At 56.6% G+C, this 17,229-nt stretch overlaps 1 protein-coding gene across 1 annotated transcript; it reads right to left on the bottom strand.

Annotated features, from left to right (window-relative positions):
* Positions 1 to 9,588: 9,588 nt before the first annotated feature.
* SCGB1A1 (secretoglobin family 1A member 1) lies at positions 9,589 to 12,279 on the bottom strand. The gene is made up of 3 exons (XM_070427274.1): positions 12,150 to 12,279; positions 10,043 to 10,287; positions 9,589 to 9,738 (listed from the first exon to the last, which is right to left on the bottom strand). The coding sequence occupies exons 1-3, from the start codon at positions 12,202 to 12,204 to the stop codon at positions 9,691 to 9,693; spliced, it is 348 nt and encodes a 115-aa protein (XP_070283375.1). The 5' UTR covers positions 12,205 to 12,279; the 3' UTR covers positions 9,589 to 9,690.
* Between the last annotated feature and the right edge of the window lie 4,950 nt (positions 12,280 to 17,229).

Genomic DNA, 17,229 nt, shown 5'->3' with positions numbered 1-17,229 from the left:
TGCCCGTGCTCAGGGGAGTGTGTCTTATGTTTAGTGGAGTGTGTCCCATGTTCAGTGGAGCGTGTCCCATGTTTAGTGGAGTGTGTCCCGTGTTCAGTGGAGTGTGTCCCGTGTTTAGTGGAGTGTGTCCCGTGTTTAGTGGAGTGTGTCCATGTTTACTGGAGTGTGTCCTGTGTTTAGTGGAGTGTGTCCCGTGTTCAGTGGAGTGTGTCCTGTGTTTAGTGGAGTGTGTCCCGTGTTCAGTGGAGTGTGTCCCGTGTTTAGTGGAGTGTGTCCATGTTTACTGGAGTGTGTCCTGTGTTTAGTGGAGTGTGTCCCGTGTTCAGTGGAGTGTGTCCTGTGTTCAGTGGTGTCCTGTGTTCAGTGGAATGTGTCCCATGTTCAGTGGAGTGTGTCCCGTGTTTAGTGGAGTGTGTCCCATGTTTAGTGGAGTGTGTCCCGTGTTCAGTGGAGTGTGTTCCATGTTTAGTGGAGTGTGTCCCATGTTCAGTGGAGTGTGTCCCGTGTTCAGTGGAGTGTGTCCCGTGTTCAGTGGAGTGTGTCCCATGTTCAGTGGAGTGTGTCCCATGTTTAGTGGAGTGTGTCCCATGTTCAGTGGAGTGTGTCCTGTGTTTAGTGGAGTGTGTCCCGTGTTCAGTGGAGTGTGTCCCGTGTTTAGTGGAGTGTGTCCATGTTTACTGGAGTGTGTCCTGTGTTTAGTGGAGTGTGTCCCGTGTTCAGTGGAGTGTGTCCTGTGTTCAGTGGTGTCCTGTGTTCAGTGGAATGTGTCCCATGTTCAGTGGAGTGTGTCCCGTGTTTAGTGGAGTGTGTCCCATGTTTAGTGGAGTGTGTCCCGTGTTCAGTGGAGTGTGTTCCATGTTTAGTGGAGTGTGTCCCATGTTCAGTGGAGTGTGTCCCGTGTTCAGTGGAGTGTGTCCCGTGTTCAGTGGAGTGTGTCCCATGTTCAGTGGAGTGTGTCCCATGTTTAGTGGAGTGTGTCCCATGTTCAGTGGAGTATGTCCCATGTTCAGTGGAGTGTGTCCCATGTTCAGTGGAGTGTGTCCCATATTTAGTGGAGTGTGTCCCATGTTCAGTGGAGTGTGTCCCATGTTCAGTGGAGTGTGTTTCATGTTCAGTGGAGTGTGTCCCATGTTCAGTGGAGTGTGTCCCATGTTCAGTGGAGTGTGTCCTGTGTTTAGTGGAGTGTGTCCCATGTTCAGTGGAGTGTGTCCTGTGTTTAGTGGAGTGTGTCCCATGTTCAGTGGAGTGTGTCCTGTGTTTAGTGGAGTGTGTCCCATGTTCAGTGGAGTGTGTCCTGTGTTTAGTGGAGTGTGTCCCATGTTCAGTGGAGTGTGTCCCGTGTTCAGTGGAGTATGTCCCATGTTTAGTGGAGTGTGTCCCATGTTTAGTGGAGTGTGTCCCATGTTCAGTGGAGTGTGTCCCGTGTTCAGTGGAGTATGTCCCATGTTTAGTGGAGTGTGTCCTGTGTTTAGTGGAGTGTGTCCCATGTTCAGTGGAATGTGTCCCATGTTCAGTGGAGTGTGTCCCATGTTTAGTGGAGTGTGTCCCGTGTTCAGTGGAGTGTGTCCCATGTTCAGTGGAGTGTGTCCCGTGTTCAGTGGAGTATGTCCCATGTTTAGTGGAGTGTGTCCTGTGTTTAGTGGAGTGTGTCCCATGTTCAGTGGAATGTGTCCCATGTTCAGTGGAGTGTGTCCCATGTTTAGTGGAGTGTGTCCCGTGTTCAGTGGAGTGTGTCCCATGTTCAGTGGAGTGTGTCCCATGTTCAGTGGAGTATATCCCGTGTTCAGTGGAGTATATCCCGTGTTCAGTGGAGTGTGTCCCATGTTCAGTGGAGTATATCCCGTGTTCAGTGGAGTATGTCCCGTGTTCAGTGGAGTGTGTCCCATGTTCAGTGGAGTATATCCCGTGTTCAGTGGAGTGTGTCCCGTGTTCAGTGGAGTGTGTCCCATGTTCAGTGGAGTATATCCCGTGTTTAGTGGAGTGTGTCCCGTGTTCAGTAGAGTGTGTTTCATGTTCAGTGGAGTGTGTCCCATGTTCAGTGGAGTGTGTCCCGTGTTCAGTGGAGTGTGTCCCATGTTCAGTGGAGTGTGTCCCATGTTCAGTGGAGTATATCCCGTGTTCAGTGGAGTATATCCCGTGTTCAGTGGAGTGTGTCCCATGTTCAGTGGAGTATATCCCGTGTTCAGTGAAGTATGTCCCGTGTTCAGTGGAGTGTGTCCCATGTTCAGTGGAGTATATCCCGTGTTCAGTGGAGTGTGTCCCATGTTTAGTGGAGTGTGTCCCGTGTTCAGTGGAGTATGTCCCATGTTTAGTGGAGTGTGTCCCATATTTAGTGGAGTATATCCCGTGTTCAGTGGAGTGTGTCCCATGTTCAGTGGAGTGTGTTTCATGTTCAGTGGAGTGTGTCCCAAACGTTGCACAGGTTGCACTGCTGGCGCTTGGGTCTGGGGGTGACCTTGGGAAGGGGAGGCCCTGTGGTCCGGGGAGCAGCAGGGACTTGCTGCTCGTTTCACATGTTAGTGTGTGTGGCCCCGCGACGCAGGGGCACCTGAGGACGGAGGTGGCATCGGGAGCTTTGTCCTTTGTTCTCCCTCCCCCATCATTCACTCTCACGGCCTGGGCTGGCGGGAGGGTGGGTGGGAAGCTGGACATGGGTTATCCCGGAAGCACTGCCCGGCCCTGCACCTCAGAATCTGCTGGGGGCGGGGTTGGGGGGGCAGACGAGAAGGGTCCTCCCTCGGAGGGGGCGACAGCTGCAGCAGAAGCGAAACCCTAGGGGACCAGACAAGCGTGTGGACACGCCTCATGGAGGCTGCGCTCCTTCTCCCTGTGCAGGGCCCCCTGCCCCCTGCTCACTCCCACCCTCCCCCTCTGCTCATCCCAGGGGTGCGGTACCTCCGAGATGTCCACGCCCTGGATCACACCCACATTCTAGCCCTGCCCCTCATGACTCCCCCTCACCCCGTAGAGTGTAGGGTGTGGCTGCATTCTTTTCTCCCAGAGACAATCTCTGGGTTCATCCCCGCAGAAGGCTCGCCCTACCCACCGCCGGCAAGTTTCCCAGCCCTGTGAGCCTTGTGCACCGCTGCACCCGATGCAGGTGGAGGGAGCAGCGGGGTGTGAGGCCAGAGCGAGAGGCAGGGCCAGTCTCCCAGGGGGCTCGGTGCGGGGCGTAGGAGACTGGGGGTGGGAAGGGTCTTCAGCAAGAGCCTGACATGCTGTTTGATGCCTGGCAACCGTGAGGAGAACATGGGAGGCCGAGGAGATGCTGTGGACTCGGTTCCAGACCACCGCGTCTTTATGAAACACGGCGAGTCCTAACCCTTTGGCTGGTAGAGGGTCTTGTCTTCAATGTGTCTAAACCATGTGATCTGTGAAGCACCACAAAGCAAAGGGCATAAAGAAGGTGAGCTGTTCGGAGGAAGGGGCGAGACCACTCGGAGACCAGTTAGGAGGCAGGAAAACGGTCCTGCAGAGATGTGCGTCCTAGTCCCGGACCCGGGACTGTGAGGGTCCAGGGCCAAGGCCAGGGCAAGCTGCAGAGAGGGCTGAGCGCCCGGACCAGCTGGACGGGCCCCGTGTAGTCTCCAGGTGGGTGTACGTGGAAGAGGAGGCCAGGCTCAGACAGAGAACCCAAGAGGCTGCACATCTGACTATGAAGATGGGGGGCACACCCCGAGGAACGGGGGCAGCCCCTAGAAATGGACTAAGCAAGGACTCATGCTCCCCGGCTGCGGAAGCCTTGACGTTTAGCCCAGGGAAACCGTTTTTGGACTTCCTACCTCCAGATTGATAAGAGAATAAACCTTGTTTCTTTTAAAAAAAAAAAAAAATATATATATATATATATATTGATTGATTTCAGAGAGGAAGGGAGAGGGAGAGAGAGAGAAACATCAATGATGAGAGAGAATCATTGATCAGCTGCCTCCTGCACACCCACAACCGGGGATCGAGCCACAAGCCAGGCACGTGCCCTTGATTGGAATCGAACCCGGGACCTTTCAGTCCACAGGCTGATGCTCTATCCACTGAGCCAAACCAGCCAGGGCATGGGTTTTGTTTCTTTAAGGCACTCACTTTGTGGCAATTTGTTACAGCGACCTTAGGACAATGATTTAGAGCAGCGGTCGCCAACCTTTGGGACCTCACGGGCCATTAGTGGTCCGCAGGCCACCGGTTGGCGACCACCGATTTAGAGGCCATTTGCAAGAATCCAGGCTTTAGATGGTGAAGACCTGACATTGGCAATAGTGATAGAGAGAAGGGAACAAGTTCAAGGTAATTTTTTTTAATACTTTAAAAAAAATTTATTTTAAATCCTCACCTGAAGATATTTTTCCATTGATTTTTAGAGAGAGTGGAAGAGAGACGGAAAGACAGAGAGAAATATCGATGCGAGAGAAACACACCTATTGGTTGCCTCCTGCACGCACCCCAACTAGGGTCCAGGCCGGGAGGAGCCTGCAACCGAGGTATGTGCCCTTGACCGGAATCGAACCCGGGACCCTCAGTCCGCAGGCCGACGCTCTACCCACTGAGCCACACCGGCCAGGCAAGTTCAAGGTAAATTGAGAAGGGACGGACTCAGAGACCCGGTGGGTCAGATCTTTCTGCTGCCCGGAGGCATGTTTCCCATCTCATCCCCTTGGGGGAGCCCCCAACCCAGGTCTCCACCCTGACCTGGGGACCAGGGGGGTCCTCAAGGGCCTCTACAGTTACGTGCCTCGTGGTGACGCAGGCGGGGTCCTGCAGGCCCAGCGCAGCAGAGACTTTGCACTAGGCTTTGGCATGGGAGAGGCATCGATTCCTTCGATGGAGACACATCTCTGAGCTCCAAACCCTTGGTTTATCCATTCCGACGCTGGCGACCGGCATGCGTAACTGAATCTATTTTCAGATTTTTCCCCCGCATGTATTATAGTCTCATAATTTTAGTTTGGTCATGGAAATATGCTGGGCGGTTAACTCATGACTCACCCTCACATTGTTCCCATGTGCCCTGTGAGCGCTGGGAGGAACGGTCCCTAATTACACGTTCCAGAGTGCAGCGCTTGTGTGGCCCGGCCATCCTCCACCGAGTCTTTCTTTATCGCCTCGCCGAAGCCGTTTCGAGCTGCAGTCACCCTCGGTGAACTACTGCCCACAAGTGCCTTGGCATGCGCACTCAGCACGCCTTGCGTCAGCCACGCACCGGACACAATTTTGTCCCCATCATCTTGATAGGGTTGATGAGGGCGGGTTTTATGTCCTCTCCCTGCCCTGTGAGTCACTGATAGGTTTTTCTGCCAGGCTAGCCCTGCCCAGCTCAGGTGTGGAGGGTGTAAGATGCAGCTTTCCTACCCGTCAATCAATACGGGCAGGGCCAGCCCTTGGGTTGTGCAACGTGACGCCAGGTTTGAGAACTGCCATTCCTCTTTTTTTTTTTTTTTTAATAAATATTTTATTGATTTTTTTTTTATAGAGAGGAGGAGAGAGGGATAGAGAGTCAGAAACATTGATGAGAGAGAAACATCCATCAGCTGCCTCCTGCACACTCCCTACTGGGGATGTGCCTGCAACCAAGGTACATGCCCTTGACCGGAGTCGAACCTGGGACCCTTCAGTCCGCAGGCCGACGCTCTATCCACTGAGTCAAACCGGTTCAGGCCTACCATTCCTCTTTAGCTTTCTTCAAGGGTAAATGTTGCCTTGGCTACAGGTTGGGGGAGGTGGACTGGTCACAGGTGATTTTTCAAAGGAAATTTTCACCCAGATTCAGAGCGTAGTTGACAGTGTAATCAAGAAATGTGAACTTTCACCCTCGCCGGTTTGGCTGAGTGGATAGAGCGTCGGCCTGCGGACTGAAGGGTCCCAGGTTCAACTCCTGTCAAGGGCATATTTTTTTCAAATATATATTTTATTGATTTTAGAGAGGAAGGGAGAGGGAGAGAGAGATAGAAACATCAATGATGAGAGAGAATCATTGATTGGCTGCCTCCTGCACGGCCCCCACTGGGGATCAAGCCTGCAACCCGGGCATGTGCCCTTGACCGGAATCGAACCTGGGACCCTTCAGTCTGCAGGCCAACGCTCTATCCACTGAGCCAAACCAGCGAGGGCAATAAACATGTATTTTTAAAGAAATGTGCACTTTCCCCTGGAGCCCTCAGAGGCATGAGTGTTGGACGAATAGAGCGCTAAAAACACATTTCTTGTTTTTAATCTTTTGTTTTGTTGAGATACGTTTTAAGGGTTTTCTTTACATAGTATTATGCATATTCCTGTGCATTCTACTTCTCAAATGCAGGAAGCTTATGGTCTCACTTTGTTTCAGAGTTTGACATCTTCATAGTGAAAAAATGATGGATTATGTAATCATCATATATTTATATGAGACGGGTGGACAAACTTTTTCTCCTCCCCCTTCTTCTTCAGGTGTAAAACCATTCTTCGTCTGAATTTGGCCCGTGGGCCATAGTTTGCAGGCTGTGCTGTAGCATATGATTAAGGCCACACATAGCAACGAACCTCTGAACATCCCTCCACTTCTCTGCTTTCAGGCAACGACTCTCGCATTCTGCCCTTTTATAGTAAAACTAGAGGCCTGGTGCACAAAATTCATGTGTGTGTGGGGGGGGGGCCCTCAGCCCAGCTTGCACCCTCTCCAATCTGGGACCCCTCAGGGGATGTCTGACCGCTGGTTTAGGCCCAATCCCCAGGATCGGGCCTAAATCGGCGGTCAGACATCCCTCTCACAATCCAGGACCGCTGGCTCCTAACTGCTCACTTGCCTGCCTGCCTGGTTGCCCCTAACTGCCTGCCCCTGCTGGGCTGGTCGCCACCAACTGCCCCCCTCTGCTGGCCTGGTTGCCCCTCACTGTCCCCCTTGCCAGCCTGGTCGCCCCATTCAGCCTCAGTTTGGTCCACTCAGTTCAGTTGTCTGTTTGGTTGTTTCGGATGTGACATCCCCTGGATCTTTATATATATATATATAGATGGAACTCGCATCACTGCATGTCTAGGCCTCTGGGGGCAGAGGCCTTCCACCATACAATCGCCCTTCCTTTTGTCCCCAGATGCCTGAGCTGGCTTTGCCCCAGGTAAACATTCCCCCAGCTGTGAACAGGCAATTAACATTCTGACCCTTTGATGGCCTTGGGTCCCCTCCCTTTGAACAACACTGACCTAGGTGGACGGCCCACCCCAGGCAAAGGTGTGTGGATAATGGTGACCTAGATGCCCAAGAAGCAGGGCCGGAGCAGGGAGGGGGCCGGGGGTGGAGAGCTCCACCCGGGGCCGGAATCTCTGTGGGAATGGGAATGGGCATGGGCCGTCCCCCTGACCTGCTCTGGAATTCTTACTGCCGCCAGCCCTCCTGGGCACCAGGCAGAGCCCTGGGCGCGGCCTTACGGGGGTGCACGCAGGTGTGCACTGCGGGGGCGGGAGGGCACTGGCACCCTGTCACTGCATAGGCTCAGGAGGCCCCGCACTGGGGACCCCACGCCCTGAAGGGCAGGGGCTGGAGGCTGGGTGGGGTGAGGGTTCCCCAGCTGAGAACTTGCAGAAGCGCCTGCAGCGAGTGAGCGATCGACAGAGTGAACCTTAGGCTGTGGCTTCTGCTTCCGACGCTAAAGCCGGGAACAGAAGTCAGTCCTGCTCCGCCCGCGCCGCGGTCCTCGCCGCCTGCCGGGCATCCCAGGCCCAGGCTCCGTGGGCCTTGCCCTTGGACGGGCCTGCGGATGGACCTGGACCGGTTACCGGTTCCGAAAGGGCTGCGGTCCCCGCAGGGCGCCACGGGCCGCAGCTGCGTGTGGCCGCCTGTCTGCGCTCAGAGTTCGGGTTTTTAAAAAACAGCCCGGAAAGGCGCTGGAAGCGATGGTGTCAGGAGACGCGATCCCTAGAAAGGGGCTGCGTTGCATCATCTTCCCGCAGAGCGAGCCGCGGGGACGTGCAGGGACCGAGCCCCGGGGGCCGCCCGCTGCTCACGTCCGCACGCGGACAGCCTGGCCGACAGCGCCCCCTCGTGGCCGGCAGCGGCCCTTCCCGGCTGCGGAGGGTGCGGCCCCTCCGGGATCCACCGCCCAGGGAGCGGGGTGGGGGGGATGGGGAAGGGTGTGTGGGGGTTTTTATTTCTTTATGAAGAGCTCTATTCTTTACATATTTGGCTCCAGGGCGGTTTTAAAGAGCGCTCAACACATTCGGAGCAGCTGATGCTGCGTGGCGTGTGCAGAGGGGGGTGGGGTGGGTGGGGGGCGGGGCCGGGACCTGGCGGAGGGAGGGAGGCTGGGAGCTGAAGGCCAGTGAGTGTGGGAAGCCACCAATGGATGTGTCTCTCTCACATTGATGTTTCTCTCTGTCTCTCCCCTCCCTTATACTCTCTCTAAACATCAATGGAAACATATCCTCAGGTGGTAATTAGCAACATCAACAAAAAGTGTCAGTCGATACCTAGGGATTAATTTCACTCCTGAAGACTCTTCTGCCACAAGAGATGTGTCTGATTCTCTTTCTTGCAGGAAAGTTGGGCAGGACAGGGGCTCAGGGAACGGGAGCAGGTTGGAGGGGCCCTGGGGTGAGAGCCAGGCGCTGCCCAGCGAGGCAGCCTGGTGGTGACACCCCCCCCCCCCCCAGCCCTTCCCCACCCCCACCCTACCCCAGCCCTTCCCCACCCCCCACCCTACCCCAGCCCTTCCCCAGGTCTCCTGGGCAGAGAGGGCCGTGAGCAAGGCTAACTCGAATGCACAGTTTGCCTGCTAGGCCTCTGCAGGTGAAGCTTGGACGTAGGCAGTCCTAATGGGACAGATAAAGGGTCTAGAAAATAAACCATTTGTTTTTTCTGTTTCTACCCCCTTTCGACAATAGTCAGACAACTAATTTCATGACCAAATACAAAACGAGGAAAGAAAATGGGTCTGTCACGCCTCAGAGTCACTCCCACGACCCTGGTCCCCCATCAAGGCAAGTCCATTCCCCTCCGGCCTTTGTCTCCTGTTTTACAGGATTCTGCTTCCTCCCAGCGGCGTGGACGGATTGACACTGGGCCACCCGGTCCTGGCAGGTCCCCAGGGCTCTGTCTAAACGTTCGGAAGCAGAACTTTCCAAAGCCCCGTCTTTGCTTGTAGGCGTGTTTGATAGCATGATCACCTTACACATTTTTTCCCACCAAGAGCAGACTCCCAAAGGGACCTTGGGAAACAGGACAATTTCACCACTAGGTGGTTGGGGTTGGAGGTTCAGCCTGAGATTAGCTGCCACCCTATTCGGACCCCCCTTTCCCTGCAGGTCAAGTCCGAGCAGCGCCCTGGCACGTTTCCAGGTGGCTGCCCGCCCCTGGGAGAGAGAGTGTGCAGGTGGCAGCGCTTACTGCCTGTGGCTGGTCTGGCAGGTGGACCGGAAGCGAGGCCCGCCGGAAGCGAGGCCCGCCGGAAGCGAGGCCCGCCGGAAGCGAGGCCCGCCGGAAGCGAGGCCCGCCGGAAGCGAAGCCCGCCGGAAGCGCTCCGTGTATTTGCGTGTCTGCTGCCTTAGATGTTGCGCTGGCTAACCTTACCGCTCAGAGCACGGACTTTCTCACTCTCGTAGGTAAATGAAAAGGCCGGGACACACAGGGGAGATGCTGGTGCTTTTTTATGGGAGGGAGCCAGGCCCGGCTGGTGGGAGGGCGCGAAGGCGGCGCCGGGGAGCAGCCGGAGACCCAGCGGTTGGAGATCTTCAGCTTCTAAATCCTAAGCACAGCGTGGGCTTTTTTATTATTTTGTCCTAAAACAAAGAAACAAACAGCGCATCGTATAAGAGTGCGTGGACCTGGACGGTAGACCAAGATGATGAGACACAGAGATTTCATTGTCAGCTCGGAGGTTCCCTGGCCGTGGGAGGAGGTGGGCCCCTAAGGGCTTTGATGGTTTCCCGGAGGCTGGTGACCTCAGGTGGAATGGACGCCTGCCCGCCATCCCTCCTCCCCCGGGACATCTGCACTGTGACTCTCCTCTCTGGACAAGGAAAAGGTCCAAAAAATGCAGCGGAGGGACTTGGGGAACCCACCACCCAGCAGGGAAGCGCGTACCATGGCCCTCCTGACGCTGTCCTTGTCCTGCTGGGGGAGGGTGTCCACCAGCCCCTTTATCTTGATCGCCGCATCTCTCATGTCTGCATCAGGGCTGAAAAGTTCCACCGAGACCTCGTGACTGGACAGCAAGCTCACGAAGAAGGTTTTCACGATGAAGTCCAAGCAGCTCTCTGCCGAATCAGCAACACTTTCCCAAGATGGCAGCCCCCTGGCTGGGTCTGCCTGCGAGGCAAATGCCGGGCCTGTCAGCAAGAGATAGCAGCCTTTTCATCAGTGGCCTGGCCGTGGGAATTGGTGGTGCTCCAAGCAGCTGGCTCTTGGGTGCTGTGGGCATACTTTCTGGGTGGCAGCCGGCTTTCTGCGGCTTGCCTGGGCCTTCCTTGCACTTCCTGGGGTGGGGTGGGGGCAAAATGCCGCTTGTTCTTTCTGCTAGGTCTCTAGGCAGAGAACTGATCTTAGGAGCTGCTGACCTGATTTTCGATGCAGTGTGGGGGCTGGGAAGAGACCATTTCGGGTTTCTGGTAACATGTTTCTAGCAGAGACACGCCTCTTGTCAATGGTTAGAGACAGTCTCAGCCACTTGTCCCTGGAGCAGATGGCAAAGTCAGGTGAACCTGGCCCAGCAGGGGTGGCCCCTTGAGCGCTGGGCCCTGGGGGACGCTCACCCACAGACGGACACGCTTCTTGTGTCTATGCCTCGCCCCGCCGTGTCCCCTTCACCCGGAGTGCTCCCAGGCTGTGCTCCCTTTTCAGGTCCCTGCCCCCAGGAACATGGGCGTCACCGTTTCCTATTCCCTGCAGGCCCATCTCCCACGGAGTCGCAGATCCTCGTCCTTGAAGTCTCTCTGCCTGGACTCCAGGGCCTTACCCAAAGTGGCCAGTTCAAACCAAACTTCTCCGGAACTTGGATCCCTGTTTTGCAACTGACTATGTCATCAGGCAAGTTACCGTATCATTCGGTAGCTCAGTTTTCTCTTCTGTGAAATGGGGATAACACCCCTACCCCATCAGGTCGTTGTAAGGCTGAAGAGACAACATGTGAAGGGGTAGAGCAGTGATGGGCACCCTGTCAGTGCTAAGTAAAGGTTGGATATTGTTGCTGTCGTTGTTAGATGTGGACACACAGACATGCAAACGCACCCCAGACCCACCCCTCAACAGTCCTATTTCAGTCCTATCTGGCTGAGCCCCGCCTCCATCCACAGCACTGAGACCTCCTCACTAACGTACACACTAGTCCTAGATGTTATTTCTCCTTAAGAACAAACACTTACACTGTATCTGTTCCCACTGCCTCTTGGTTTTGGTTTCTAACTCCCCTGCCATCCTCCAGGGTCATAAAAGTTATTGCCATGGATATTATGAAACTTGCAAAGTGAATTAACTGGAACGTGTTCAAAAATGTGTGTGTGTGTGTGTGTGTATTGGAAGGAGTAGGAAGGCAGATACAGAGTAAAAAGCAGTTAGGTAACAAATTCCCAATATAGATGAAGGGGCTTGGAGAGAGGTATGACCCACCTTTCTCCCTTCTCTCTCTCTCTCTCCCCTTTACTATCAGTATCATCTGCAACTACGCAGAGACTCCTAACCCTTTCTTCAGAGGACAAAAATGTTTAGAAAACGCCTCTCTGGGTTGTTAGTTTCTTAAAGGGAAGACCCCTTTCTAGAATACTCCTTTCTGCCCAGAATGGGAGATCTTGCTTTGGCTTGGGTTTCTTTTGGAGACACGAGGCTCTGCAGCTCCTTCCAGCCGCCTTGGCTGCCAGAGTTGGGTGGAGACCCCAAGCCTGGAGGCTGCCCCAAGGCCTCTTGGGGTCTGACCAAGACTGGGCTTTGGGGAGCGCGTTATCTCTCTCCCGTGGAATTCTGAGGGCGTTGGAGGTGGAAGATGAGATACTTTTTGGGTTTCCTCATAGCCTCAGGGCTCTTCCCAAGTTCCCAAGACGGGCTGGTCGCCAGACCCCGCTCCCTGGCTGGGCGGCAGCATCCCCAGCCCTCCCAGCAGCCGAGCAGTGGGCACAGACAGATGCCGCTGCCCCGAGCAGCACTGGGCGGCAGGGAGAGTTCCCTTGTCCAGCTTGGGGACAGGGCTCTGGGCACTCACCAGGGCGGCAGCAGAGAGCCAGGGTGGCCAGGGCGAGGGTGACGGCCAGCTTCATGGTGGCGGGAGGCTGGAGGGCGGCTCGGTTGTCGCTGCTCCGTGATCTCGTGTGAGAGGTGACTGTCCGTCAGGTGCCCTCTTATGTCCCTCCTCCGCAGGGGGAGGCAGGGCTTGGGCTCCACTCAGGGACCACGCTGTTTATCTGGGCAGCGACTCGGTGGAAAAAGTAAACATTCTCTTTTCTCAGCACGGTTTCTGTCCCCATTGAAGTAGCTCACACATGAGTCACTTGGTTGGGGGGGTGGGGTCGTGGTGGGGAGCCCTGGTCCCAGGTGGGGCAGCAAGGGGACCCGAGTCACAGGGGGTGGGGGTCTGGCCGTCTGTGCCTCTCCTTGAACCTGAGCACAGGGCAGTTCGGCCAACAGAAGCAATGGTAGGGCCCCTGGACCCATCACCCCAAGGGAAACTGAGGCTCAGAGCCCTCACAGGTGGCAATGGGGGAACTGGGCCTGGGGACTCCTGCTCCTCCGAGGAAGGCGCTGGACCTCCAGCCCCAAGGGCTGCCCGTGTCGGGCAGCGTGGTGGGCAGGCTCAGGGGGGGCACCGGCTGCAGCGCCCCCCGCTCCCCTGGGCCTTTCCCACCGACACTGTTGGCCGGCCCTCCTGGTGGCCGGATCCAGGGCACCTGCAGGCCTTATCTCGCTTGACCTCTTCGTGGCCTTGACCCTCTTGACATTTCCTTCTTGAACTGTTTTCTCTCCTGTGTTCCCATGCCTCGGTCCTTCCTGCTTTCCTCCCTGCTCTTTCGTCGTTGGTTCTGCACGGACACGCCGCGCCGCCTGCCCTGGTGCCAGGCGTGGGCTGTGGCCCCTTCTCTCCCAGTCTCCGTGTCCCGGGGCTGCTCCTTCCCTCTCCCGTGCCCAGCCCAGAGCACCCACCAGCCTGGTCAGTCAACTCTTAACCAGCCTGCCCACCTCCTCGCTTGCCTCCTCGGCCATCACCAGAGAGATCTTTCTACAGCCCACTTTTCTAAAAAACATACATTTTTATTGATTTCAGAGAGGAAGGGAGAGATAGAAACATCCATGATGAGAGAGAATCATTGATCAGCTGCCTCCTGCACGATCCCTACTGGGGATGGAGCCCGAAACCCGGGCATGTGCCCTTGACCGGAATCGAACTGTGACCTGGTTCATAAGTCCACGCTCAACCCCTGAGCCACGCCAGCTGGGCTCGTCGTTGATGTTTCTATTTCTCTCTTCCTCTCTGGAATTAATAAAAATATAGTTAAAAACAAACAAACACGAAACAGGCAGCACAGAGTGAGCAGCGGAAGGAGAGCAGGAAGGAGATGCGGTTGCTTGTGGTGCTTGAAGGCCTCGAGGGGGCGGGTCTGGCTGCCGCGGGACACAGTGGAGGGACAGGGAGGGAGGAGGCGCCTGAGCGCTCTGGGCCCTTTGAATTCCCTTTGAAATCGGGCTGTATAACTGCACTATGGATCCCAGCAAAACTTCAAAAGAGAGAGGCGCCTGACTCCCGCTGGAGTGTGGACGAGCCTGAGGGCTCTATGGGAAGTGCAGTTAGCACGGCCAAGACAGCTGTGTGCGTGCGAACCCCGTCCTAGAGGGGGTGTGAGGCTGGGGATTCGTCCCCGTTCCGGGTGGGACCCCGACAGCCCCCAGCAGCTGCCCCAGGACGTGCTCTCCCATCCCGGCCCTTGGGAGACCTCCTTGCGGGGGAAGGGCTTTCTCTCCCTGCCCGGAGGCGCAAGCTTCTGTGAATTGCTTTGTGGGACAGTGAGGCCTAACAGTTAGCCAAGGCTCAGGGCACACAGCTTAGGCCTTAACACCTGCTCCTCAAATCCTCACCCCCCACATGTGAGCGCCAGGCGGGACCCCTCAGGCTGGCCTTCGCACATGGCAAGGACGAGGAGCCACGGCTCTGGCTGCGTGTGGGCGGTGGCCTGTCACTGTGCAAGGGCAACCCAACTGGTCTGGGGAAGGAGATAGCGCTGTGGGCTGGCCCCTCCCCCCAGCAGCGCCCCGTTGCTGGGTCTGGGTCTGGGGGACCCCTGCCCTAGCAGCTGGGGCGTCAGGGGCAGGGCAGCCGGAGCGACTGGGAGCCTGCCTGGGCCCAGCTTCCCGGCTCCATCTGGGAGAGCGGCCTTGTCGAGTGGGAGGGCCTGGGGGTCTGGAAGCCCTGGCTGGGTTTGGGCTGTAAGGCCTGCCGGCCCTCCCAGGCCTTTGGTGTATGTGCACCAAGAGGGCAGGTGGGTGGTCCACGCTCTCGGTGCCCAGGAGCCTGCCGGGGCCCACAGAGCCCGGGGGCAGTGGGGGCAGCAGCCCCGCCTTCGCCGCCAGCGGTGTTACTCAGGCAGACGCCCCCTGGCTCAGGGCTTGGCTGTCCTCAGGAGCAGGAAGCTGGGGCGCAGCCTGTGCGGGCGCCGGGCTGCGGCAAGTCCCGGCAAGGCCCGGAAAACAGGTCGGATGCCGTGGGTGGGCCGTGCTGATCCTACCCATCCGGCTGGGCAGCTGGGGACGGGCCGGCCACAGGTTCCTAGGTCAGCTTAGGGGGCAAACTGGGCGCCTCCTCCCTCCGCCCTGGGCCTGGCTCCGTGCAGCTCAGGAAGCAGCCGTTAGCAGAGCCTGGTTTTCCCTGAGCCTGACCCCGGCCTTGACCCAGGCCTCCCAGAGGCCCGGCGACTGCTGATGGCCCAGCATTTTGTCTCCGGCCGAGATGCCTGATGGCTTCTGGAGGGCCTGCATGTTCGTCCTGTCCCTGTCGGCTCCAAAATGTAAACACAAAACCTCAAAGTTGTAATGAATGAAAATTTGTCCAAGTAACATTATTTCAGCCAGCTCACTGCGGCTCAGCTCAACTGTGCTGGGTGTGTCATCTAGAGACTCCATGAAGTTTAGATCATGGGAACCCAGTGTGCAATCTCTTCCTAGTGTCAGATTAAATTGATACGAGCCTCTTCCAAAGTTTATAGCCCAACTGATACGTGTGAGCGTGTGGTTTTGACGTGTTTGCGATGATGGGGTGGAAACATCAAAACGCTGGGGGCCTCGCCCCGTCCCCCGGGTGCAGCCGTGGCCTCCGGCCGGAGGGGCGAGGGAGGTGCCTGCTTCTCTCCAGTCCACCGCTGGTCTATAGAGGCCCTTAGAGGGCGCCTCCCGGACACAGCGGGTCAGAGAAGGTGGGCAGGTGAGTGCCAACTACCGACCCGCGCCCACGGTGGCATCGTTCCTGTCCACACAGCTCTTGCTTCTCCTGCTCCATGTCACGCCTCGGACAGCGTGCACACTCCGACACTTAGAAACACACTTGCTCTTTTTCACATTCCAGACTGTCCCTTTACGGAGGCAACATAATTTCAGTCACCTGTCCCTGACCCGGGACGCCTGTGTCGTTCTAGTTTTCTGCCGAGACAAACCACACCCGGACCTACACGCCTCCTCTGCCCCCGGGGGTTTCTTCCGTGGGAGGTGGGTTTAGACACGCTGCCTCTCTCATCGCTATGACTTTCCCAAGCCGAAGCCCATCTGTTCCCATGGCAACCATCACCACCCCATCCTAGGAACACGTGACCTGGCTTTGGCTGTTTCCGGGGTTTCAGGGAGGGTTGGGGTGCGCCTCGTCAACCTGTGGAGGATCTGAGCACTTTCTTGGCTCCCCAGATGGGCTGATGGATGAGCTAAAACTTGGGGGGCAGGAGGGTGGAGTGGGGCTGGGAGCGGGGGAGTGCCCTCCTGAAGCCGGCCCGGAACCAGCTGGGGTGAGCTCCCTCCCAGGGGCGGGACAGCGAGTGGGAAGGCCCTGGTCTGCAGGCGGGAACCAGCCTGGCACTGGGGTCTGGCAGGAGGTCTGGGGTTGACCGCACATGACAGGACTCACTCCCTGCCCTTTTCCCGGAAGCTGGCTCCGTGTGCTGCCGTCTCTGCAGGATCTTTGTGCTGCAGGAGTCACCTGGTCCTGCCCTGTGCCTGCCCTCTCCACACCCCGCCCCGTTCTCCCCATGGACTGGCAGGTCACTGCTGAGGTCCCCCTGCCCCAGCGCCTCAGGGGGCTGTACGCCTTGCTCTGGGCTGTGATGGGGATGCGAGTGGACATGGGTCAGGGCCCAGCTCTGCCGCTGAGCAGCGAGCGGCTCTGCAGGGCTGCAGTTGTCCTATGCAGGGTGGGGGTGGGGTGGGGGTTGGGAGGGGGGAGCAGGTGACCTGGGCTCCTTCTGACTCTTAGTCTGAGGCCCAAAGGAGCCTGGGAAGCCCCTGGCCCTTGGTTCCCACCCATGGGCTACACCATCCCCTGTGGGCACCCCGTCTCAGTCTGCTCCCAGATTCTTCACACCCACCTGGGGACTCTGCCACCTCACCGAGGCCTGAAGAGGAAGGACATTACAACATTTGTTTATTTATTTTAGAAAGAGAGAGTGGTGGCGGGGGGGGGGGGGGGGGGGGGGGGAGAGAGAGAGGGGCAGGCTGATTTGCTGTATGTGCCTGACCGGGGATCCAGCCTGAAACTTGGGTGTGTCGGGATGATCTCTAACCAGCTGAGCCAGGGCCCGAGCGGCCTTTTTTTAGCACCTCCCTCTCCACAGACAGAAATGATTCTTGGTAATAACAGAAGTGAAATGAAGAGTAAAGGCCAGAAAGGAAATGCAGACAGTGATCAGTTTTCATGTATTTATTCAAGGTCATTTCCCTTCATTGAAATACACACGTCTACACATGCAGATATAGCGAATCATGCCAACACAACACATAACATTAGAGCACACAACATGTTCACACATTAGCACACAGGTGGGCTGGAGGGGGTTGATGGGGGAAAAAGGGGACATACGTAATGCTTTAAACGATAGAGATTAAAAAATAAAAGATAAGTGATAAACGTGCTCATTTGCAGCTTATGCCGATATTATGAAAACTCAACGGTGACCCTCGCAGATGCTTAAAACAGGCGTAGGGAATTTTCCAGGGGGCAGAATTGTTAGGTGGGAGCAGAGTCGCGAGGTCTGGGCTTCTTACTAAATGCTGTCTTGCTAAATGTAAACATGTAGAGCATATTTTTTTGCAGAGGC

This window comes from Myotis yumanensis, unplaced genomic scaffold (genome assembly GCF_028538775.1).
Source record: "Myotis yumanensis isolate MYYU_CA2020_CCGP unplaced genomic scaffold, mMyoYum1.0.hap1 SCAF_10, whole genome shotgun sequence".
In the NCBI taxonomy this organism is placed as follows: Eukaryota; Metazoa; Chordata; class Mammalia; order Chiroptera; family Vespertilionidae; genus Myotis; species Myotis yumanensis.
The sequence above is the reverse complement of the archived record's forward strand: the minus strand, read 5'-3'. Positions and strand labels throughout refer to the sequence as shown.

Bases quoted from the DNA above. Each gene is read 5' to 3' on its own strand.
- SCGB1A1 (XM_070427274.1), bottom strand. From the start codon at position 12,204: ATGAAGCTGGCCGTCACCCTCGCCCTGGCCACCCTGGCTCTCTGCTGC. The intron at 10,288-12,149 runs GTGAGTGCCCAG...TCTTGCTGACAG, and splicing joins GGCTCTCTGCTGCCGCCCTG to GCCCGGCATTTGCCTCGCAG. The intron at 9,739-10,042 runs GTACGCGCTTCC...TCTTTGTTTTAG, and splicing joins ACAGCGTCAGGAGGGCCATG to GACAAAATAATAAAAAAGCC.